Source organism: Rhinatrema bivittatum, chromosome 3, assembly GCF_901001135.1.
Source record: "Rhinatrema bivittatum chromosome 3, aRhiBiv1.1, whole genome shotgun sequence".
NCBI lineage: Eukaryota > Metazoa > Chordata > Amphibia > Gymnophiona > Rhinatrematidae > Rhinatrema > Rhinatrema bivittatum.
The window spans coordinates 62,576,091-62,601,917 of NC_042617.1; the positions used below are offsets into that span (position 1 = coordinate 62,576,091).

A 25,827-nucleotide genomic window follows, 5' to 3' on the forward strand; every position below is an offset into this window, starting at 1 on the left:
GAGTGGAGTCTGACCCTCAGCCGGACCTGCACGCCCATGGCAACCAACACGGGGATGTTGATTGATGAACGGTCCTCCGACTGTTCCCGGCCCTTTCGGACCTGCCGCTGGGTACGGCAATGGGCGGCAGGCCGGACAGAGGCGAGGGCAGACAGAGTCCTTACACAGAAGACGTCAGACGGGGGCTGAAGCAAGACATCCAAGACAGGCTGAAGCAAGACATTGAAGACATCAGGGCAAGGGCTGAAGCAAGACATGGGCACTGTCTCTCAAGGCGCCCTACACAGCCAGCACGGCTGGACTGGTCACGGACCACCTTGTCCCACAAACGCAGGAGTGTGACACACGCAGGGAAGAGGAAGTGGTGGGTTGCTGCATTCCTGGCAGCCTGGTACCCGCAGGGAAGGTTGCTGCACTCCTGGCAGCCTCAAGCAGGTAGGAACGGCGGGAACTGGATCAGGCATGGGTTCAGGAATAGACATCATGGCACATCCGGAACAGACATCAAGGCAGAGACACTGGACAGGGAGCCATCAAGGCACAGATGACCACGGAGGACCTGGATCAAGGCAGAGGTACAGACGACTGTAGTGCTCAATCCAAAGGCCCTGAGGAACTGACAAGAAAGTCCTTTTATACAGCTGAAGTGGGTAACTCCCTAGGAGGAGCTTGCCAGGACCGCCCCTTGCTGGCCCTATAACTGGGGTAGAGAGCTGCGAGCCAGCCCCTAGGAAAAGGGCGTGGCCGGAAACCAGGAAGTCCAAACACAGCCATGCAAGCCACAGGCAGGCCTCAGGAACAGCTAGGCCTCCAGGCCCTGGAGCAAGTCCCGGATGGCTTCGAAGTGGCCTCCAGTGGAAGGTGAGATACCACCTGTAGCGCAGCAACAGGGGGGATTGTTTTGGCTCCCCTGAGAGGGGGGGACCCCTCAAAGGGGTGTCCCCCCCCCTCAGGGGAGCCAAAACAAAAAACAAGCACAACGACCACAGGCAAGCGAACAAACACGCACCACAGGCAAGCAAACAAACACGCACCACAGGCAAGCAAACAAACACGCCGAGAGACCAAGAGCACGAGACCGGGAGCAAACAAAACCAAGGAAACACGGGACCACGCGAACACGAGACTGAGGGAACACGAGACTGAGTGAGCACAGGACCGAGGGAGCAGCGACCGAACGAACGGAGACCGCGCGAGCAGCGACCGAACGAACGGAGACCGCGCGACCGACACACAAAAAATACAAAAGAGGGAGCGGAGAGCGAGGGAGCAGAGAGCGAGGGAGCGGAGAGCAAGGGAGCTGAGAGCAAAGGAGCAGAGAGCAAGGGAATGGAGAACAAAGGAGCGGAGAGCAAGGGAACAAAGAGCGAAGGAGACCCAAGCGAAAGAGCAACGAGCAAGAGAGCGGAGTGCGAAAGAGCGAAGGGTGAAAGAGCGAAGGGTGAGAGACAGGAAGCGGGGGAAACAAAACGCGGGAGCGAGGAGGACGGGAGCCCACAAGCGGGAAACAACAAGCGGGAACAGAACAGAACAAACGAAGGACAGAAAACAGCACAAACGAGCAACACAGGGCCAACAGCACAAACGAGCATCCACGCGGCACACAGCACAAACAAGCAACCACAGCAGAAGCAAGCAGAAACAAGCAAAAGCAAGAAGAGGGGGGGGGGAGAGCGGGCACAAACCACAGCAACATCAGGATGAGCGCAGGCACCTCCTGCAGGTCGTGGAACTCCATCCTGGGAACAAGGGAACAGATGGTTTGGGCGCAGGCGCCTCCTGCAGGTCGTGGGAACCCAAACAGCTGGCGCCTCCAGCAGGTCGTAAACAATAGCAGAAGCTGGCGCCTCCAGCAGGTCGTGAAACAAAAGCAGACGAAGAAAAAATTCTGGAACCAAACAAGTCCATCACGAGCACAGCTCACCGAGCTCATGGCCTTCGGATTCTGTTATGAGCGCACGTGGAGTGCGGTCGTCTCAAGCGGGTGGTGAGCCCTTGGGCCACGGCAAGACTTAGGGAGCCCCAAGCCACATCGTGGGAGGTGAGCCGAGCAGGCATGGTGAGCCAGGCGGGTACAGGAGCAGGGAGTAAGGAGTGGAGTCTGACCCTCAGCCGGACCTGCACGCCCATGGCAACCAACACGGGGATGTTGATTGATGAACGGTCCTCCGACTGTTCCCGGCCCTTTCGGACCTGCCGCTGGGTACGGCAATGGGCGGCAGGCCGGACAGAGGCGAGGGCAGACAGAGTCCTTACACAGAAGACGTCAGACGGGGGCTGAAGCAAGACATCCAAGACAGGCTGAAGCAAGACATTGAAGACATCAGGGCAAGGGCTGAAGCAAGACATGGGCACTGTCTCTCAAGGCGCCCTACACAGCCAGCACGGCTGGACTGGTCACGGACCACTCTGTCCCACAAACGCGGGAGCGTGACACACGCAGGGAAGAGGAAGCGGTGGGTTGCTGCACTCCTGGCAGCCAAAGCAGGGAAGGTTGCTGCACTCCTGGCAGCCTCAAGCAGGGAAAGTTGAGGAAAGGTTGCTGCACTCCTGGCAGCCTCAAGCAGGTAGGAAAGGCGGGAACTGGATCAGGCATGGGTTCAGGAACAGACATCATGGCACATCCGGAACAGACATCAAGGCAGAGACACTGGACAGGGAGCCATCAAGGCACAGATGACCACGGAGGTCCTGGATCAAGGCAGAGGTACAGACGACTGTAGTGCTCAATCCAAAGGCCATGAGGAACTGACAAGAAAGTCCTTTTATACAGCTGAAGTGGGTAACTCCCTAGGAGGAGCTTGCCAGGACCGCCCCTTGCTGGCCCTATAACTGGGGTAGAGAGCTGCGGGCCAGCCCCTAGGAAAAGGGCGTGGCCGGAAACCAGGAAGTCCAAACACAGCCATGCAAGCCACAGGCAGGCCTCAGGAACAGCTAGGCCTCCAGGCCCTGGAGCAAGTCCCAGATGGAACACAGGCGAGGCCCTGGCTTCGAAGTGGCCTCCAGTGGAAGGTGAGATACCACCTGTAGCGCAGCAACAGGGGGGATCGTAACATATTGGCTTGGGGTGGTTTCAAGGATTTGGTGATGGAGGGACAAGATAGATCTGCGACCTCGTTTGTTATCTTGAGCCAGGAGTTGATAGCTGCGGAAGCGTCTGTGAGATCCAGTCGGTCAAGTTCTTTGGTGAGCAGATTACTAAGACTGTCTATGGAGCAGGGTTTCCTGTATTGTATAGTGGTTTCCAGGTAGATAGGACTAGGCTGGTCTTTAATTTGAAGTTCAGCAGAGATGAAGTGATGGTCAGACCATGGGACCGGGACGCAAGTAGGGTTAGTGGTCGAAGTTATGCCGTCGTTGAGAAAGATCAGGTCTAGTGTGTGTCCCGCTTTGTGCGTGGGATCTTTGACAATCTGATTGAAGCCTAGGTGGTTTAGTGCTGTGAGAAGTTATGGGTTATGTCGCAGTTATGGGTTAGACGAGCGCTGTTTGCATGTAGGTTAAAGTCTCCCATCAAGATAGCTGGTTTGTCCTGCTTGAAGTGTTTGGTTGTGAATTCAATTAATGGTCAGGGGTCTGTATCTAAGGTTCCTGGTGGTGAGTAGACTAAGGCTATTTGTAAATGGTCCGATTTGAAAAAGGCAATTTCAGAATTGTTTATTGTAGTAGATAGTTGTGGTGCGAGTCCAAATCCCTTTTTAGAGGCTAGCAGGATCCCTCCACCCCTTTTTTTGATTCTGGGGATTGAATGTATGTCATAGAGGTGGTTGGGGAGCTGGTTTAGTAGAACTGTGTCTGTGGGTTTCAACCATGTTTCAGTAATGGCGCAAATATCGGGGTTGTTGTCCGTCAGGTGGTCATTGAGAAGGTGGAGTTTTTTTGTGATCGATTGCACGTTGAATAGTGTGAATGTGAATAGTGTTAATCCTAGCGTTTGAGAGATGGGGGAGATCATAATTGGAATCAATCTCTGGTGTCAGATGCCTAGAATCCTGGGTTTGTTAGATGTGAGTTTGGGAGTGTAAGGGATTGTAGGTATAGGGATAGGGTGCATGTTGAAGTGCTAGTGTGTAGTATTGTATCCTTGCGTGAAGTCAGGAGTTGTGGTTGGGAATACCGGGAACTGGGAGCCTGAGAGAAGGTTTAGGTGGAGACTGGTTAAATCTGTGATAGTCTGATCCTGTGAATTCTTAATTTATGGGCAAGAGGTATCCGGGTCTGGATAGTGGTAGTCTCCTGTGGGGAGGTGAGGCGTATTGGTGCTGTCTCCTAGGTTGGCGCAGGTAGGCTGTCGACCGCTGAAGTAGGATATTGTTAGTAGTGGGAGATTGGAAGAGTGGTTTCTAGATGGAGATAAGATGAGTGGCTGCTGGATGGAGATTGGATGAGTGGCTGCCGGATGAAGATTGGATGAGTGGCTGCCGGATGAAGATTAGATGAGAGGCTTCCGGATGAAGGATGGTTGGGTGGTTTCTGAGTGACGATAGAATACTTGCTGGAGACTGCGATGAAGATTGCTGGATAGGTTAAAGGTGATTGCCGGCGCTTGGTATGAAATGTACTAGGCACGCTAATGAAGGCTGAGGTGTGCCCGTATGCCTCTGGATGTGTCGTTCTGACCTTGGAGGTTTTAGAGTGAGCGCTAGAGGTACTGGTGTAGATTTTCAATGGCTGACTGGGAGGGTGTAACGGCCCTGGCTCTGGGACGCTCCAAGGGGCGCGCAACGCCTCCGAGATGCGCCGGACTTTAAATGGGGCAGTAGCTGCCCTCTGATAGGCCTGATGCCTGCTTTGGGGCGTGGCTCACTCACCACGTTGCGTCCTGCGGGCCTGGTTCTTCTGTCAGGTGCGGTTAAATTAATTATTTATTTATTTTCTCCCTTCGCCTCCCGTCTCTCCTGCACGGCTCACCTCGATGTAGGCTGGTGAGCAGGCTCTTGCCCCGGATGGGCCGCGCCGATCGCGCAAGCCTCGGCAGGGAGGTGGAAGCAGTTGGGAGCGGGTGGGCGCCGAAATGGACGCCGCCGAGATGCGCCGGAGTTTAAAGGGGGCAGTAGCCGCCCTCTGATAGGCCTGATGCCTGCTTTGGGGCGTGGCTCACTCACCACGCGTCCTGCGGAACTGGTTCTTCTGTCAGGTGCGGTTAAATTAATTATTTATTTATTTTCTCCCTTCGCCTCCCGTCTCTCCTGCACGGCTCACCTCGATGTAGGCTGGTGAGCAGGCTCTTGCCCCGGATGGGCCGTGCCGATCGCGCGAGCCTCGGCAGGGAGGTGGAAGCAGTTGGGAGCGGGTGGGTGCCGAGATGGACGCCGCCGAAAATTTTAAAGTTTCAAGCATATCTTAAGCTCCTGAGTAACTCTGAACTTTTCTTTAAGTGCAGAATTTACTAAAGATGTTTTTCCCATAGACACAGAATAAGAGAAAGAGCTTAAGCCCAAATTTTCAAAGGCTCACGTGCGCAAATACCGGTGGCCACATGCATGGCTGGGCCCTGTGCGCACCTCGCGCGTTTTCTAAAGGCGCCGGCCCCGCGCGTAATCAGCGATACGGCTACAAGTGCCAGGCCGGGACAGCGCCATTCTGCAGCTGGCCGATGCGCAGAATCTACTGATGCTCCAGAGGAGCGGCAAGGTAAGAAATTAAAAAAAAAAAAAAAAAAGTAAGAGTAAGGAAGGGGGTAGGGGTCAGGGAGGAGAAGGGGAGAGGTAGGAAGGTTTGGGTTAGGCATTAGGAGGGAACTTTCCTATCCGCTCCTTAATTGGAAAGGACTAGGAGGGAACTGGGAGAGGCCCGATTGTATCGGCATGCATGAGCTTTTAAAATTCCGTCCCCCCCCGCTGGAGGAGGCCATCCACCCACACAAGCGCGCAGATGTTAAAATCCGCCGCACATGTGCGCACGGATATCGTATTTTATAACACGTGCACATTATATAAAACAGCCGCGTCCATGTGCGTGGGTCGGGTACCACACGCGCATGGACGGCCGCACACCTCTTTGAAAATCGACCCCTTGGCGAATCATGTCCTTAATACCCTGCTCATAGGGTTAATGCTGCAATGGTCTGACCTGGAAATATTCTTTACAACTTAGCAAACAATTATCGATATTGCAGTGTAACCCACCTTTACTTGCAGATTCAGGTCATTTTGCACTGCTCTGAAGCATAGAAATATTGAAAGCTAGTCACAAGTGTATTGTTAGTCCAATAAAACAGGTATCTAATCACCTGCAATTTGTTTGTTGATCTTTATTTCTGGATAGCTAGTTGGATTAACACAAACTGCAACTGTTTATGAAGAAACAAAATCTGTGGCAGTAACACACGCCCATAAAAAAAAATAAAATCCAAAGCCAGACAGGCAGAGCTGCCTTCTGCCGAATTTGCCCCATGTCCAAAATGTATTTGCTCTTAAAACACTTTTCCCTAATTAAAACACTGCCTTCATTTAATGCAAACCAGGATTACAGTCAAGTTATCTACATGTTCACATCTGAAAAATGACATTTGAATACAGGGAATGTAAAGGTGCCACAATTGCCAGAATGGGCATGGACTATATATATATAAACATCATCTTTAATAGAAATCTAATCTAAATGGATGCCCATCAGTACCAATTTGTACATCTACAGCAACCTAGATTCTGAAAACTTAGCAAAAACAGTATTTCACTGGCAGCAGTAAAACTTGGCTGAACATGGTTGTATAATTGGAAGTGGTGTACTACTGTATCACACAAATCAGTCAGCGTGTCACTCTGTGTAATAATATAATCAAATAAAAATTTTGGGAGGCTTGAAACTAAAATCTGGTTAACTAATGTTATATACAATATACTGAGAATGTAGTGCCAGCTGAACAGATCCTTGCAGAACTCAAATTACAAACTCTTCCAGGTAGATTTGCTTAAAAGTAAGTGTGTTGCTTCCCCTGCGGAATAAGAGGGTTCTGATCACCTGAGCAGAACCACATAGGCCATTTTTCTACGAGTTCTCGCATTGGAGCGAAATAGTGACTTGAGAAATTTTTATTCAAAAGCATCCAACTGGTTCTTATAAGCAGGACAAGACAACAATAAAAGAGGCTGAATACTATCGGCATTTTTTTCCTTTTAAAGGAAAGTGTTTTAGAAAAGACACTTTTAGTTGTTATTTCCTTTATTATAACCATCATGGTCCTACTCACAACTTTAAAATTTTACCATGTGTGAGAGTCACTGCTGTGCAATCTGCACATCTGCAGAGCTCCATCATGCATCATATCCCAGCTTGTCCCTCAGTGTGCTAAACGTCCTGGGTAATAGTGCTTTAGGGAGGAATTCTTTCAGTGAGGACCCATAAAATCATGTGGTAGATACCGGAAGCAAAACTATAGTATGTGGGTATACATCAGTGACAAACCTTAAAAAAAACTGGCTTTAGACGGTAATAGGTAATCACAATATAGTAAAACAAAAGTGTTGTGACTGTGTGACCATATGGCAACAAAACAGGCTACTGCTACAGCAACCATCTGCTTCCTTGCATCAGTAATGGACAATATACAGCAGAAAAAAAAAAAACCCCCCAAAAAATTCTACTTTTGAAGTTATTTAATGTAGTCAGGGATCTTCATTCACTGCTAAATTCCCAGGGAAAATAAAAATATAAAAACTAAGAATGGACTGTCTATATATGCACTTAGGAACTGAGTATATGAAGTCTCATTTAATTCAAACTTTTTAAATCAGATTATTAAAAAAAACAAAAAACCCCACACAAATGAAGTTAGCTGACCATGAATAGTTCCTTCCTACCTCTGCCTGTTAGATGTCAAATGCCTGCTAGATGCCAGAGCAAAGAAAATGAACATGGATAGGGAAAGGATAACATTTACCACACTTATGTACACATGTACCCATTAAAAGCTTTATCTGTATGTGAAAAAAGTAAAGCTATATTTGAAAAAAATGCTTTAAATCCAATTATTAAACTCTCAAAAGCCCAAGCCATATAATCATGGTGGGTAGTTACCTCTCACATACTAGAAGTTAATGCATCAGACAAAGCTAACACTAGCACACATCTTTCCAGGCAATGTTGTAGCTTAACTTATGGCCCATATGGCTTTGGCTACAGGCAGAGCTAGAAGGGTGCCAGAGTGTGACACATCTCCAGCTAGGGGTATGCATTCGTTCCCTACAAATTGATAATCTGCAACGTATAGGGCCATATTCGTTGTATTCGTGGGGAAGCGAAACGTATCGTGATTCCCCATGAATACAACAAATCTTTGCCAAATTATTCGGCCATCTAAAGAAGCCAATTTAAACAAACCCCCCACCCTCCTGACCCCTCCCCCCAAGACTTACCAAAACTCCCTGGTGGTCCAGCAGGGGGCCAGGGAGCCATCTACTGCACTCACACCCTCGGCTGCCAGTTTCAAAATGGTGTCAATAGCCTTTGACCTATTATGTCACAGGGGCTACCGGTGCCATTGGTCAGCCCCTGTCACATGGTAGGAGCAATGGATGGCCGGCGCCATCTTGTACTCCTACCATGTGACAGGGGCTGACCAATGGCACCGGTAGATCTCCTAGAAAGTGTGGAATATAGGAGGAGTGATCTAACAAAGCTTCAACAACAGCCTAGAATTGGGCAGCTAAGATTTAATGCTAAAAAAATTCAAGGTCAAGCATTAAGGTTGCAAAAGCCCAATGAAGCAATACAGTAAAAGTTCCTATGCAAATAATCAAGCTGTGGAATTTGTTGCTGGAAGATGTGATCAAGGCATCTAGCATAGCAGGGTTAAAAAAGGGTTTAGACAAGTTCCTTGAAGAAACATCCATAAACCATTATTAGCCAGGTAGATTTGGAAAGAACACTTATTCCTGCAAGTGAGTAGTAAGAAATGGATGTACTCTTTTTGGGATCTGCCAGGTGCTTGTTACCCAGATTGGCCCCGGAGACAGGAAGCTGAGCATGATGGACCTTTGATCTGACTCAGCATGGCATAGGGAGTGGTATTTTAATAGAGGAGGATAGTTCTTAGCTACAGTAGTTTGAGGGGGAGCTATATGTGAGGGGAGATGCAGCAATTGAGGTGGAGACAAAGGGAGCTAGAGGGGTGGGAAAAGAAAAGATGATAGGATGAAGCAGTAGAAGATGACATAGAAAGTTGGGAGATAGAGTGAGAAAGTGGAGGTGTAAAAGAGGGTGAAAAACAAAACAAAACAAAAAAGCAGAGGTTAACAGAAACTTTACTCTCGATGACTCAGTCCCGAGATCTAAAAGTTTAGCTGTAAAACCTCATTAAAGCAATCAAACAGTCAAAAGAAGAGACTGCCAAAAGCGTTGCCAGCAGATAACCATCTTACTTTTCCACATGTGAGCACCATGCTCCATTATCACTCTATCAAACTCTTGGGAGCCAGTGTTTCATACTCTATTTCAGGAAATGGCAGCGCAGGCGGGCTCCGTGCACGCATGCACAATTTAATGTAGCACCAGGCCATCTCACGAAGCGAGCGCCACGTCACACTGAAGGGAGAGGGGGGGGAGGTTGATGGGCGGAGCACCGTGTCGTGCACGCGCCCACAGTCTGGGTTCCCATTGGAACCGCGCGCGCTCATTTTGAATTGGCCCAGATCGCAGGCCCCATTGGGCTCTGAGTGGGCACGTCAGCAGGTGAGGGAGGAGCCACTTCCAAGCGGGAGTTCCCCCTCCCCCCCCCTCACTTCAGCCTGCCGTTTTTCGCTGATGGCCGTTGGTTTTCAGCTATGGCTGTCCGTCGGAGTTTTGAGCAGGGCAGAGGAATATCGGTCATGGCAGTGCCTACATGTGGGTGGAAGGCAAGTAGAGAACTGCAGAGACTAATCGAAATTTTTATCGACGAAGTTGTGGTCTAGTCACAGGCAGGTTGGTGAGGGGGAGGGCCTGGGTCGTGAGGGGAGAGAGAGCCCGGGTCTGGCCGGTGTGAGGAGGCTCTCTTGATTTAAACAGTCTGTTTTCACAAAAAAAAAATAAAATATATATATATATATATATATATATATAATAAAAAGACAAGAAAGGGGGGAAGCTTAGGTGGAGAGTGGAAGATTATGGCTGAGAGTTTAGAAATCAGGCAGCGTGTTCTTAGACTCAGTCGATGCGGAGAGGTTCAGTGTGAGCATTCCTAAGGTAAGCAACAAATCAGAGTGGCACTGGTCGAGAGGATGCAGGGATGGACTCCGAGGAGGCAGCAGTGGCGATTAGGGATGTGCATTGTTTTTTTGACGGATTAAAATATCGTACGATATTTTGTAATCTGTCATGTATCGGGGGTCCCCGAAAATGATAGGAAAACCTCACAAAATTTTCATGTGGTTTTCTTATCGTTTTTGGGGGGGGGGGGGCGGGGGAGAGAAAGGGCACACAGAAAAAAAACCCCCAAACCCACCCCGACCCTTTAGATCTAATTATTTAACCCCCCCCCCCACCCCCCACCAACTTTCCTAAAGTACCTGGTGGTCCAGCAGGGGTCCAGGGAGCGATCTCCCATTCTCGGGCCATTTTTTAAGATGGCGCCGGCCGTCCATTGCTCCTACCATATGACAGGGGCCGGCCAATGGCACCGATAATCCCTGTCACAAGGTAAGGGCAAAGGGCCACCAGCGTCATTTTGTTTACTGGCAGCCGACGGCCCGAGAGCGAAAGATCACTCCCTGACCCCTGTTGGACCACCAGGTACTTTAGGAAAGTTTTTGTTTTTTTGGGGGGTGGGGGGGTGGATTGAAAATAATTAGATTTAAAGGGTCAGGATGGGGTTTTTTTGGGGTCGGGACAGCTGAAAAAAAAAAAAAAAAGTCTGGATCACAGGAAATTCCACGATACTGAAACCGGCACCCGATTCACATCTCTAGTGGCGATGGAAGAAGCGGGGGAGATGCCTAGTCATCCAGTGACAGGTCCACCCGAGTTGCAGCCCAGCAATCAGACACTCCGGGTAAGTGTGATAGCTCAAGATTCGGCAGCAAAACAAACTAAAGCGCAAGCGCGGAAAGCTCCTGCCCTTAAGGGTAAGGAAATGGAAAGGGGAGGGTCGAAGAGAGGAGCAGATTCAAACGGTACGATGCCACCGCGTGCTGGAGCCCGCCCGGTAATGTTCAATACTGGTAAAAGCGGTCCGGCAAAAGGGCAGAAAGTGGTTGTGCAGAGAGGTAACCTTGCTGCTGTAATAGTCCAGAGTAACTTAGGTACGCAGGTAGCAGCGCAAGCTAGTACAGTCAGATCAGTGGCTCCGCCACTCATACCACAAGAAGCTGCAGCGAATGCAGACTCTAGGGTACACCCCGGACGAAAGGGAGGCTTCTGCACCCCCACCAAGATTTTGGGGTCCAGAGTGATGGAATTCAGGACAGCATAGTGCTGATGTCCGAGGCACTGGCAGAGTGGGAAGCATGGGTGGTTTCTCCAGTTCTACAGATGGAAGGGTAGGGCAGGTAGCACTGGGAAGGCCGTGGTGGGAAGGTCCTCATCCATCCCAATTCCCACAAGGGGGGGGGTGTCACGTGTCTGCCAAAGACAGTCTGCCTTATCCTGGATGTCCTGCTAGGGTGCCAAATTGGAATCTCCCTTCCCTAGATGGCCGTTTGGGCCAGAGTTCGCAGACACAGTAGGCGGCAATTATGGACAATGGAGCTGGTACCATAGTCCGGGGTATTTCCCGGCCGGGCCTTACTCGCCTGGTACTTACCCACCCTGGGTTGGGGAGACAGGAAGCGAGTCTCGGACAGGTCAAGGGTCGGGTGATGTCGCAGGTAGCGCAGGTTCGGTGGCTGTTGTCTCCGGTTTGTCGTTAGAGAGAGCTGCGCAAGAGCCATATGACGGTCCAGGCATCTTGGGCCAAGAGTCGTGGTGTAATTCTCCAGCTGCAGTCCCAGAAGCCTCTTTACCTGCCACGAATCTAAGGGCAGTCGCCGGACATCAGAGTGAGTTACCTGCTAGCGCACCGGCAATAGGTGAGGGCCTGAGAGGAGGCAGACAGGGGTGAAAATGCAGCACTAGAGGGTCAAGGAGAGCAGACCTCATTAGCACAGACATTAGAAGCTTCAAAAGGGGACAAGGTGAGGGAGGAGTCCAGAGGCAAGATCAGTGTAGTACTCACAGGGAACCTTACTAGTACTGGAGAGGGGCGGAGGATCTGGGGTAAAAGTGAGCAGATCGGGAAAGAAGCGGTCAAAGTCCAAATGTAAGAAGGCCCATAGCACTAGTTCTTCTAGTTCCTCCTCGTTGTCCAATTCATCGGACTCGAGTTCCAGCTCATCCAGTGCACACATTAAGCAAGAGTCAGCGCAGTGATAGAGGTGCTCTGGCATCAGTCACATTCATGGAGCTCTGGGAAGATGTACCAAGATTGCTGTGAAAAAGATCCAACGTCGTAGATACATAGATATATTTAAGCTGCTGGAGAGTAGATGAGGAGATAGGCGTGAAAAACAGAGAGGCATAGGGAACGCCTTTGTGGGACCCAGCAGAAGGTGTCTCGCAATATACATATTTGGACTCGATCATTCCTTAGACTTGCTAGTGTGGTAGGACATCACGATCCTTCACAATATCACCCATTACTGGCATATGCTGATGCCATTCTGGTAGCCAGTAAAAATTATGAGGGATGGTCCTGGCTCAATTATGATGAGCAATTCAGGGATTCAATGGAGGAGAATAAATCGGTTTCTTGGGGGATGCGTGATGTAGGTCTCCTGCTGACTCGGATGAAAGGCAAGGGTCCAGGGTCCATGAGGGGAGGATTCCAGAACTTGGGCATCTGGCCATTTTGAGCTAGTCCCACACTGGGAGGTGTGGGGAGAGCAGTGACAAACATCCCTGATGTGTGTTGGCAGTTCAACCGCTCAGGATGTTTGTTTCCAGACTGCAAATTCAAGCATGTGTGCTCCCATTGTGGCGCCAATCACCCAGTCACTAAGTGCATCAAGCGCGATGGACCCTCTGGTGTCCCTGCTGTCAAAGATCCCAGTAAATGAGATAGTCTGTCGAGCCCCGACGCCAAAGTCAAGGTGCTATGGCCATAGCTTCAGAGATACCCAGAGTGTGAGGTCAGGTTTTAGTTGTATAGGGGTTTCCAATGGGGCCTTCACATTCCATTCATGGGTCCATGTTCCCTTGGGGGGGGGGGGGTAATTGCCCATCAGTTCATTTGCCACCCATCGTTAAAAAGAAACTGGTGGGGGAGATATCCTTAGGAAGAATCGAGGGCCCTTATGTTGAGTCTCCTTTCAGTAATTTAATTCTTTCCCCGCTTGCAGTCATTCCAAAAAAGGAAGTCTGGAAATTCAGGTTAATTCATAACCTGTCTTACCCTGAAGGCAAATCAGTCAATGATTTTATCCCTAAAGAGCTTTGCCTGGTAAAATATGCTTCATTCGAATCGGCCATTAGGTTAGTTCATGAGTGTGGGAGAGGAGCATTGATGGCTAAGGTGGACATAGAGTCTGCATTTAGATTGTTGCCTGTTCATCCGGACCGCTTTCATTTGTTTGGACTTCGTTTTGACGGTGCCTATTATTTTGATAAGTGTATACCTATGGGTTGTTCAATCGCCTGCGCATACTTTGAAGGGTTGAGCAATGTTTGCGATCCCTTGCCATAGTTCATTACTTAGATGACTTCCTTCTAGTAGGGAGACAGGGCACTGGGAAATGCATGGAATTATTACAATGCTTCCGTACAGTGGCTGAGGACTTTGGCATTCCTCTTGCTGAGAATAAGACGGTGGGACCGGTAATGGACCTAGTTTTCTTGGGAATCGAATTAAACTCGAACATAATGGTCTCTCGTCTGCCTGAAGATAAGGTCAATGATTTGCGAGTTAGCAAAGGGCTTGTTAGGGCGAGCTAAGTTGACACTTCAAGAGTTGCAGGGTTTGGTCGGAAGTTTGAATTTTGCCTGTAGGGTCATCCCAATGGATCAAGCTCTTATCCGAAGGTTTTCATTTGCCATGAGGGGCGTCACGTGGAGTTTTCACCACATTGGGATTACGAAAGGTATGAAAGAGGATCTGGTAATGTGAGACAGATTTTTAAAAGACTTTAATGGGAATGCCTTCTGGCAACAGAATGGTCAGTCAAACCACGACCTTGAATTGTTCACAGATGCAACGGGTTCGGTTGGTTTCAGGGCATATTTCCAGGGATCCTGGTGCGCTGCCGTTTGGCCAGAGGGCTGGGAGTCACTAAGAATATCACCTTTCTAGAGTTATTCCCGATTGTAGTGGCAGTCTGCTTATGGGGACAGTGGCTTGCAAATAAAAAGGTGATATTCTGGTGTGACAATTTAGGTGTGGTAGAAGTCATCAATAAGCATTCGGCCAAGTGTCAGTTCATTTCAGATTTGTTGCATGAATTAATTGTATAATGCATGTCCTTAAATATCACCATCTGGGCACGACATGTACCTGGTGAAGCTAATAATCTGGCGGATTCCCTTTCCCGTGCTAAATGGGATTTGTTCCATCAGCTGGCACAGGAAGCAGACCCTGTTGGAGCACTCATCCCACCTTTCCTTTGGAGCTTTGGTTTCAGGAAACATGGAGATTGCTGTGAGCATTGTTAGCCCCTTCCACATGGACCAGTTATGTGAATGGTGCCTGTATGGTGGTGTCATTCTTATTGTCCATAGGGTGCCATTGGGGTCCAGTGGCATACAGCTGTTGCAATTCATTGAAAGGGCCAAGGCAGAAGGAATTTCTAAAGCTGTAGTGACCAGGCAAATAATGGGTTTTTCATGCGAGCCCACGTTGGGGTTACCCAATGGGGAGGTTTGTGATTTGGTAAATTATCGTGGGATGGTCGAAGTGTGGAGACTAGCCACGATTGCCTTCTGCCTATTACGCATGATGTTTTGATGCAATTGTGGCAGATACTGCCTGGTGTCTGTACATCCTCGTATGAGAGCTCGCTTTTTTGAGTTGCATTCGTACTAGCCTTTTTCGGGGCTTTTTGAATCGGTGAACTGGTGGCCAGAGCCACAAAAGGGGCAGAGGATTCAGGATTGCTGCATAAACATGTCACCTTGGGTCCTGACTATATGATATTATACATACCTAAATCTAAAACTAACCAAATAGGGCGAGGCAACTCTGTGACACTCCGGGCAGTCATCGGCCTGGATACATGCCCTGTGCAGAACACGCAGACATATTCGTGTCTGCGGCCAGGGGGTGGACACCACTTCCTTGTCCTTCAGGATTTCCATCCGCTGATCAAGTTTCAATTCGCAGCAGTTCTGAGTCAGTTTAACAGCTTTGGGGTTGGACGCTTGGAATTTCAGGACTCGCTCCCTCTGGATAGGGGCGGCTACTTCTTCTGCCATATCTGGTTTATCGGGGGGGGGGGGGGGGGGATTGATCCGATCAATTGGTCGATGGAGATCAGAAGCATTCAAGAGATATATACGTCGGGGGAGTGATGGTAACCAGGAAAGGTATTAATTCTACTTTCTTTACAGATGCTGCAAACTTAAGAATGGAAGTTTGGATTTTGAGGCATTCCTTCATTGCTCGAGCTTTCTGGCATGCATGCAGCTGACCATACGAGGCTAATCTGGACTTTAAGGGGAAAGGGGTTGTGATGGTTGTGGCATGGGGGAATGGTGTGGAATGACCTCATCCCATACTTCCGATGGGCTTTGGAACATTTTGGTCAACCCAAGATACTAATTGTACACCTGGGAGGCAATGACTGGGGGAAAGTGTCAGGGCAGCAATTTATTAGTATGGTCCGTAAGGATCTGCTTTCAATTGCTGCTTTAGCCCCAGACATAATAATCTGTTGGTTTGATATGATAGCAAGGCCTGCTGAGATGGGGGAAGATAATATGGAACAGAAGTAGAGCGAAGGCCAATCAGCAGATCGGATCGTGGCTGAGTTGGGTGGGGGGTTACCACATACAACATGAATGGTCGTGGGATTTGGAGCCGGGCTTCTTCAAACAGGACGGCATTCATTTGTCTTTCATAGGCATGGACCTATTCGTTAACTCATTTCAGGAGGCCTTGGAGGACCTGTTATAAGATGAATCAGAGGGCCGCATCTTTGAGGGGGGGGGGGGGGGGTCGCAGGGCTTTTTTCAAATTTTGCACCTTGTGGTGGGTGGCCTGAGCCTAGCTGGGGGGGGGGGGGGGGGCAGCATCGTGCTGATTGATATGGCTTGGCAGGTGCCACGTTCCCTGTGGATAGGGGCAAGGCTGGGTCCAGCTGTCCCTGCAGGACTGCTTGCTGGGTGGAGGCGGGGTGGGGGGGGGGGGTCGAGTAAGTTTCACGGATGGAATGGCTAGGCGGGTAACCTAGCAAAGATCATCTTGCTGGGGCATGGCTGATGGTCAAAATTGAAGCGGTGGAGGGGGGAGCAATGAACATTTTGGCTCAGGCACAATTGGTTGTTAAATAAAGCTGCGGCCTTGTTGATTCCAAATGTTGTCTTGTATTGTTTGAGTGGTTATATTGTAAAGGGCGGTGGTGGAAGGAACAGATTGTCCTGGCTGCCTACATTACATTTTCCTCCACCACCTTGCAGTTGCTCCCTCCAGGGCCGTTTGCAAGGGGGGATTAAGCGTCCTAGACACCTCCTGCCTTGCGTCGTGCCTGGTCGCAGCCCCTACTCCTACCTCTCGCAAACGGCGGTGGTAACAGGAGTGGAGATTCGAATCTCCACTCCTCTTTGCTGCCACCGTTCGTGCCCCCTAGTGGTCGGTGCTCTAGGTCCAGGCCTAGCGCCTCCATCGACCCTGGCTCTCTCACATCTTTGATCTGCCTCTAGTGAATAGAAAATAAGAGGAAAATTGCAAGTAATCATACTTCTTCACACTGAATCACCTATAAGCCAACAGTGTCAACAAGCCAAGAGGGAGGCTTGTGGTAGACAGTAATAACTAACTATATGCAGAGAACATACTTACAGCTGTTTGGTTGACTCTTGCAAAAATGTTTTTTTACTGTGAAGTCTTTGCTTTTGGATTGCTAATCTACTTTTCTGTACACAGTGAGAACACTCTACTCAACAATTCAATTGGTTTGATTTTTTTTTTAGAATAGCCAACTGCTTTCTAACTTTTACACTGTACCCATCATGGCAAAATTCAAGGTCCAGAAAGCAAAACTAATCAACACCAACTCAAGTCTTATCTTATATAAAATCTTTACTTTACATATTTTTTTTTTTATAGATAAGAAAAATGGCATTGGAGCAAATGATGTAATTTCTTCCCTAGAAAAAGTTTACAATGGAACTTCAAATGAAGCAGCCATATAAAGAAAATTAGTCAAGTCTATCTTTTAAATAAAAAAAAACTCTAAACTTTAAAAGGAGCCAACAAGCAAATTGTTTGCACTGATCATGCACAAGCATCTACTGAGTGTGTTTTCCCCACCAGGAAAAACAATTTAGTGGGAGGGGTTTTAAATCAAGTCACCAAGAAGCACATATCAGATATGGAGCAGGCTAGCATGTACCACTTTGTATGCTGTAGTAACAGAAGCCAATCCTGATACAATAGGGGAGTAAACAATTGCAATCTAGACTTTTGCAAAGGAATCGGGTCATATTGTAACTCTCTATAAAAAGAATGCTCAGCTTGTAGCACAGTAAACATGTTCAGAAAACAGGAGGGCAACAGATACATTAAACGGTCCTCGTTTAATGTAACTTTGTTTCTTCCTTTACCTAGTTATTTTTTACCCCTGTTCGATGTAAACCGTCCTGATATGGTATTTAACCATGAAGGTCGGTATAGAAAAATGTTAAATAAATAAATAAATAAATACTGAAGGTATACAACTGCATGACATGCTAAATGTAATTAATCATGTTGATTATTAAATCAATTCATCTTGCTGTAGACTAGATGCTTCTAATGGTACAATTACCCTTTTGTAAGTAATAAGTGTTGCCTGACTTCTGAAACTAGTACGAATTTATCTGATGCTGTGTGTGCCTTTACGATGTTCCATATGAGCCTCTTCAGACTAAAATGTCTTTTTTAGCTTTATTTTTGTAAATATAATTTCCTGTCATTCAATATATAAATATTAAATCTGTGACACAGTATGTGAAGAAACAACTGAAAATGTAAGATCACCAATTGAATGCAGTTCCAAAAAAAGCATACTGTATATTTCTCTATCACTGGAGGAATTCCCTACAAATGTTCTCTTCCAGGAGTAACTGGTGGCTACTAGATTCTTAAAGCTGAACTATCATGCTACTGGAATAGTTATAAAGCAGATATTCTTCAGCACCTGCTTTTATACACTCAAACTATGTCAATATGTGACAATATGTTCCTTTTGTGAAAGCAGAAGATTGCTAAATAGCCAGTTTTATTACCTGTAGAACTGTGTGCAAGTAAATAGCCAGAACTACAGAAAGAAATAAAGCAGGTACCATCTTCCACCAGCAATATTGGCTATGTGTATCTATCTGAAAGAGCACTGAAGAATAAAGAGGAGGAAGATGTCCAGCATGAGAAATGAAACTCACACATCTGTAAACATAAGACATGGTTTAAAGGCATTACCTTGACTCCAGTCCTCTAAAGTACCTTATGTAAATATATAATACAAGAGAGCCATCTTTTATACAGCAGAAAAACATTGAGTTTCATTCTATCAGATTAAATAAGCAAGGGATCATGCTCTGGGGCCAGGGTAATATCAGAGCCTGTATTTGCGGCCTTATGTACTAAGGTGCATGTCAGCCATTAATGCATATAAATTAGGTCACATTAAAGGCCCATGTTCATAAATGCAAATCAACTGTTTTAATTTACAAGCATTAAGCGTTAGCATATTAATGCAGATGCTATTGCAAAAGGTTAGTTACACCTTCCCCAGGTGTGATTTTTTTTGTCTTAAATTTTCCAAATTTTAACATGCACTATTTTTCTAAATGCAGCAGGTAACGTATTATTTCTCAGTTTTGCAGCTCATTACCTCATTAGCATAGGTTTTTGTTTTAAAACTCTGACTAGTTAATGTACACAAAAGCATTAATAGATCGGCCCCTATGTGTTTCCATATCCAACACTACTAGAATTGCATCTTCATTTTCAAAGGACTTTGATACAAGGTCTCAAGGAAGGTCTACCATTACACAAAGGACGTGTAAACTTCTACCAAATCAAAGATTAGAAGTTTCAAAATCCTGGTGAAATAGAAGACCCAGTAATTGTTCTGAGGAAGCTACAGCAGCAAACAGTAAATGCAAGGAAACAAATTGCAAAATAGATCTGCCAAGCTTCCCTCATGAGAGCTTATCTACTGCCACAGTTAGAAAAAAAGATAATTTTGGTTTTCATCAGAGAGGAGAAATAAGATGAGGAGTAGCCTAATGGTTATAGCGGTGAAGATTCAAGGGTTTAAAATCCAATGCTGTTCCTTCTGACCTTGGGCAAGTCACTTTGTTCTCTATTGCCCCAGGTATAAACTTAGGCCAGGACTCATCATTCTGTGCGGAATGGGGCGGGGGGAGAAGGAGGAGGTGGATGGGCGATAGCCCGCAGCCGACCGCACCACGGCGGTGCGATTTCACCTACCATGGTGCAGCCAGCTGCAGGCTATCGCTGGCATAGCGCTACCGTAAAAGGTGGTGCTATTCCCCATGCACTGCCGGTGATAATGTTCGAAACATCATCTCCGGCGGCGGTGTCACCGCCGACTCCTCCCCTCCCCCTAATTTTAATATTACCACCGCGATAAGTGTTTAGAAAATAATCCCCTTAAACTGTGAGCCCTCTTTGGGCAGGGAAAATATCTCCTACACATGAATACAACTCATCTTGAAGTATAATTAGCATTTCAGTTAATGCACACCAAGGTATTAATCTATATTGGAATGATTTTAGTATCTCATTAGAAGTCTGCATAGAGGACCTGATCCTAGTTTTGTGCATATCAAAAAGAAAGACTCCCCTAGAAAATTCTAGTAACCAAGATGTTTTGGGGAGAAAATCAGTGCTATCTAGTTAGGGTCCAGAATGTAGAAGACATCAAACCTTCAAAAATTCCTGAGGCATGTAAGTGGCCAAAATATCTTGAGATATTCAGCCCATGGTAAAATTTCTCATGCTACAAAAAAAAGGTATTTGGCCTGGTTTGTGGGTAGAATGGGGAAAACATGTTTCTGTTCTGCAGAACTGAGGCCCTCGTGAAGTATTTTCATTGTACAATTTTCATTCCTGTTCACTTTTCTGTATTAATAGCATTCTAATTCGTTTATATTATTACACACAGAGTCATTGTCGGTCTAATATAAAGACAATTCCCACACAAGTTGAAAACAAGACAAGAATCAGTGAGATTCTAGGATAAGATTTCATTCGCCCCCCTAATCACTGTCTGAGGCAACACTTCCTACAGATAAAATACATGTATGTGTGTATGTATATATTACACACATCTATAAATGACCCAAATACACTTGACAAAGATCTGCTCAACATTTATTTAAGCTGATTTAAAGGAAGCTAGGTACTAGGTGGTTTATATATGGGCATGAAAGGCACAAAAATGTAGTATTAGACAAAAGACAGCGTTGCTCAATGTACATTCAATGATAAAAAAAAATCTGCAGATATTTTATGTGAAAAGTAATATTTATAAAAATTAGTATTTTTGTAGTATGTGTGGTCTATGATTATTATGTACAATTTATTTTTGAAATTTTTTTTTTTAAAGTTTACACACTGATCAGGCTAGGTGAAGTGTCATTTCAAAAAGCAAACTTGTACTTGCCAGATTTGTAAATTATGCCATGGAAATGGGAGCAAGTGGAGAGCAAGCACTGCAAGCATAAACAGTGTTCCTAAGCTTTTTTTTTTTTTTTTTAAGATTGGGCATTCTTAGTGGACAATTCACCTATTCTTGGTACAAGTGCATGTACACTAAAGTCTGTGCTTGGTATAATTCTAAGAGCATGTAGTTCTCTCCTTCCAAATTAAAAAAAAAATCTGCATAAAAATGTTAAATCTGGAGATGTTCCAATATTCACCATAGAAAAGTAAGTCTTCGGTTTTCTTCTGGCCACTTCTCATTCAGTGAGTTTTACTCAAAACCTGAGCTGTACTCCACCCTTGAAAGCAAATATTGTTCTATAAATACTGTAGAAGAGATGCAAGTGTGTTTATTAGTTTAAGAATTCAGTGGAAAGGCTTCTGCCATACCGAGCAGATCTAAACTTGAGCTCATTGTAACATTGCACAAAGCTATGGTAAATAAAAGTAATAGGCAATGCCAATAAAACAATGCCACTAACCACACAAACTCCTCCAAGTATTCTTCCAGGTACAGTGATAGGGTACATATCGCCATAACCAACTGTGGTCATAGAGATTATCACCCACCAGCAGGCTGCAGGGATGCTGGTGTAGTCCTCATTCTTCATTTCAAGGTCCAACCCATGTTCGAGAAGCTGGGAAAGTGCACCAAAGATCGCCATGGCAACACAAATAAAAACAAGCAACATAACCATCTCTCTATAACAGCGTTTCAGAGTTAGACCAAGTGTCTGCAAACCAATGAAGTGGCGGGCCAGTTTAATCACCCAAAAGATCCTCATCATTCTAAGGACTCTCAGGGTAACTCCAGCCCTCTGCAGCTGAGGATTTTCTCCTGTAAAAACTGTCATGAACACTGAGATATAGTAAGGAGAAATTGCCAGCAAATCAATGATGTTCAGGGGTCTCTTGACAAACTCACACTTATCCTTGGAGACAATGAACCTCACAATACACTCTGCAGTGAACCAGCCTATGCAGACAGCTTCAATTATCCTGTCAAGAGAAAACATGAGGAATATTTTAATTCTCATTAAAAATATTTAACAGTTCCTTAGTTTGTGCATGAGAAATGGTTATCACACACGTGGAAGATATTTGAATAAGATTCAGCTCCTATTATCATGCTCCAGTGTTTTGAAGGGGGGGGGAGGGGGAGTTGTGGCTTTTATTTTGTAATAAGATGCTTTATCCTTCTGGTCTGGCCATGTCAGGGTATGAATCCTCTCCCTCTATTATACAGATTTGCAATCTCAGCCAATAGGTCAAGAAGGGAACATCCTCAGATCATGGCTCAGATCTTACATTTAATCTTATAGTTAAAAAAAAAAAAAAGATTAAGAGGAGTGATAATACCTCAATGGTCACAGTACTCTTTGAAATTTAATAGGAATGGGAAATTTGACTATCAGCATTCTCTCTCTCTGCAAATAGTTTTTTTTTTAAATATAATTCTTAATGGGTTAAAAGTATGAATTAATCTCTATGCATTTGTAGAGATGCGTTGCTGGGATTACAACTTTTAAAACCCCACAAATGCACATTATAGACTTTTTCTCAGAACTCCATTCTAGCAGAGGAAATGTAACTGCCAAAAGTCCCCAGAATCGAATTTTCACTTTGTAAGAACAGAATTATTTTTCTACAAATCATGAGCAAAAAAACCCCCAAACCCAAAACTCTGGATGTGATGTCCTCCAATTAAGCATTTCTAGTTTTTTGGTTTTTTTTTTATAAACAGATTTACTGCCATTAAAATTTTAACCCTAACTAGCCTCTTAAACGGCACAACTTACAACCAGAAACACAACCTGTCGATTCTGAAAAAGCTGTTGCATGATCAATGCTCGGGCCCTAAGTGGCATCTCTCCTCCACTACTCCCCAGCTTGAAAGGAGAAAACCCTTCCCACAGATCCCCATCTGTTTCCTTTCCTAACCCAGCAGGGGGAACCCCAGTGATGAGAATCCCTCCCCCCGGGACGGGGTTTCCACACTTCAGCTTGGGCTCCTTTGCAGTTTTTTTTTTCTCCAATAGCAGGCATCTTCCTTCCGAGTACCTCCCCTCCCCCCTATCTCCCTCACTCCTGTTTTCAAATCCGCCTCATAACTCCCAGCAGCTCCTCCTTACGGCGCCTCCCCCCAAATAGAAAAACTCATTTGCACAAAGAAAGAAGCCGATAGCATATTTGCACGGTGTCCGTTTAAAAACAAAGTATCCTTGGAATCGGATATTTTGCCGTTTATACCTTGCCTTCAAGTTCCTTGCACCTGCTCTCTCATATCTAATAAACTGCTGAAGATAGGGAATCGGGGACCGGGGGGGGGGGGGGGTTGTAAAACCAGTCTTTTCTATATTTCTAAACGCAACTTTGCACATTCAGCTAGAAATGAATGAAAAACTGATCGGTGTGCACGAGTTCGAGGTTATAAATCTTGGGGTTTATTATGTTTTCTTAGCAGATATACTTTTATTTACTCCTGTATTTATGCTTTGTTATAGATGTAACTCGCCTTCGCCTCTACATGTAACCGAGTACAAGATACAATGCACTGCCATTTTTAAATAATCTTTAAGTTATAATATGCAAAATAAAATTAAACATTTCTACACGGTCTTTGTTATTCCAATCTGGTATATACGCGTTAAGGTTTATTATTAAAAAAAACTTTCCCGTTCTTGGAAGGATAAACCTCCCCGATTAGTGTTAACTTCGTAGGAAAATATGGGTCAAAACATTTAAACTAAAAAATTTGACTTCATCCCTAACTAGCTCTTTGTAGGGTCAAAATAAGGAAAGTATTTTTACGATCACACTTCCATCGCTTTGCCCATTGAGGCGCATTAATGGAACCGACCGAGCTTCTAAGGCTCCCTGAGGGCTACAGGCAGAGGCTGGCATCGGTTATATTTCCTGGCAGTGCCTGCCCTGTTTGGCTCACCCTCCTGTTCGGAGCTCCCGAAGGCTGGCCAGGGGATGCAGCAAGTTGGTCCAATGCAAAGGTTTCAGAGAGGCAGCCGTGTTAAGTGCGCTGTAGCAAACGTGACAAGAGACCAACCCGTTTATGGAGGCAGGAGCTTTCCAGGACCAGAGTCCACTTAGCTGCATCAGGTCCTGGACGCTCATGCCTCCATAAACGGGTTGGTCCAGAAGGTGCCACCCAGAAGGTGAACCTTTACTTCAGTGTATTCAAGTGGAGTAACGGGGCAAGCCTACGTTATGCAGCGGAGGCAAAGCATGCCCCTTCCCCCCACCTCAGCCTCCATGGAGGCGGCCGAGCTGCAGGACCACCACCACCCTCCTGCCCTCCGGGCGCGGACACTCAGGGCGCACAGACGAGGACGCACGGACACAGAGTAGTAAGTGAGAGGGCGGGCTCGTACCCCGAGGGCTCCCTCGTGTACCTGTGCTCCTCCACGCTGCGGTTCTCCGCCGTCTTCCAGTCGGGCAGCGTGCTGGCGCACAGCACCACCATGGAGACGATGACGAACAGGATGGAGACGACGGCCAGGATCTGCGCGGCCAGCGACGAGGTGGGCTCCTCGAAGGTGCGCCTCATGCGCTCCAGCCACTTCCTGCCGCCCCGCCTCGCCGCCTCCTCCTCCTCCTCCTCGGCCGCCACCGCCTCGTCGGGCTTGCTCTCGTCCGACAGGTAGGTGTAGGTGTCGGACATGCGGTCGTCGAGGCGCCGCTGGCAGCAGTACTCCAGGTGCGAGCACTCCAGCCCCCAGTAGCGCATCTCGTTGTAGAAGGAGAGCTCGCACATGTGCGGCACGAAGCGCAGCTTGCCGTGCTGCACGTAGAGCATGAGGAAGCCGAAGGCCTCCGAGTGCCGGTCGAAGAAGTACTCGTTGCGCTCGCGGTCGTAGTCGTCGCACACCTGCAGCACGTCCTGCTCCGAGGCGCAGCTGTGCAGGCGGCTCACGCGCCGCAGCGGGAAGTCCTTCAGAACGTCCCGGGAGAAGGAGTAGCGCGCGCCCCCCACGTTCAGGATGCAGGGGCCCCGCGCAAAGTTCATGGCCGCGGAGGGGCGGCGGCGGAGGCAGCAGCGCCCGGGGACCTCAGCGCCGTCTCCTGCCACCGCCGGGCTCCGTCCTGCCCGGGAACGGGCTCCCGCCGCCGCCGCCACCGCCCCGCATGCTTCCTGCTCCGCCAAGTTGGAAAGAGGATGCTGCGGACGGCGCCTCTCCCCAGCCCGGACCGCTCCTGCTACTCCGGTTCCCAGACCCGAGGCTGAGACTTCCCCAAGAGAAGGGGAGGGGCAAGGACACGCCTCCTCCTGCCCCGCCCAGCTGCCAAACCTGCCCTATGGTCGCTCGCCGGTGCCCCTTAAGCCGCTCGCCGAGCCCCCTCTGCTCAGCCCTTAGCGCCGAACTCGCCCGTTACCTTTTCTCTTCCCAGCCCTTCTGATCTCGGCTTCCGTTTCTTATCCCCTTTCTAGCTCCCTTCCACTCCCAACTTCTGCCTGAGCTTCCTCCGCCCAGCTGTTTACCTGCAGTTCTTTCCCAAACCCTCTCTCCCTCAGCTTCATCCCTTAGGTCTCTTCTCTTTGCAACCCTTCTCTCTACGTGTAATGCTTTTCTCATCCCTTTCCAACCCGTTTCTTCTTGCAGCTTTTTGCATGCACACCTATCTAACCTTCTTCCTAGATCCTGCCACTTCCTGCTCAGTCCCTGTCAAAAAAACCTCTATTGCTATCTGTAACCTCGGCATTTTCCCTCGCTCTCTTCGCTGGTCCTCTGCCCATCTTCTCCCAATTATCCTTTCATCTGCCCTTCCCCTCCCAGTGTTTCTATGTTATTGCCTCCCCAGCAGTGCAATATATACAATTGTTTCAAATTCTGTTTGCCCAGATCCCTTACTACCGAGTAGCCAAGTTTTTCTGTCACTCTACCACCTCAGGCTGTGTCTTCACAGCTGTCCGGGGAACTGTTTTCCGGGCATTCGCGCCAACTTTTTCCAGTCCCTCTCTCTACACCTCAACCCATTTTTTAGGGGGGGGGGGGGTC

General features: G+C 47.4%; 1 protein-coding gene across 2 annotated transcripts; it reads right to left on the minus strand.

Moving 5' to 3' along the window:
- Nucleotides 1-20,468: 20,468 nt before the first annotated feature.
- KCNG3 (potassium voltage-gated channel modifier subfamily G member 3) lies at nt 20,469-25,191 on the minus strand. 2 transcript variants are annotated; one of them, XM_029593314.1, is made up of 2 exons: nt 24,202-25,191; nt 20,469-21,814 (listed from the first exon to the last, which is right to left on the minus strand). In XM_029593314.1, exons 1-2 carry the CDS (start codon nt 24,834-24,836, stop codon nt 21,169-21,171), a joined length of 1,281 nt encoding a protein of 426 aa, XP_029449174.1. In that variant the 5' UTR covers nt 24,837-25,191; the 3' UTR covers nt 20,469-21,168. The 2 variants fall into 2 exon arrangements, with proteins under 2 accessions (XP_029449174.1, XP_029449175.1); XM_029593315.1 differs by having other exon boundaries at nt 24,223-25,186.
- Nucleotides 25,192-25,827: the final 636 nt, after the last annotated feature.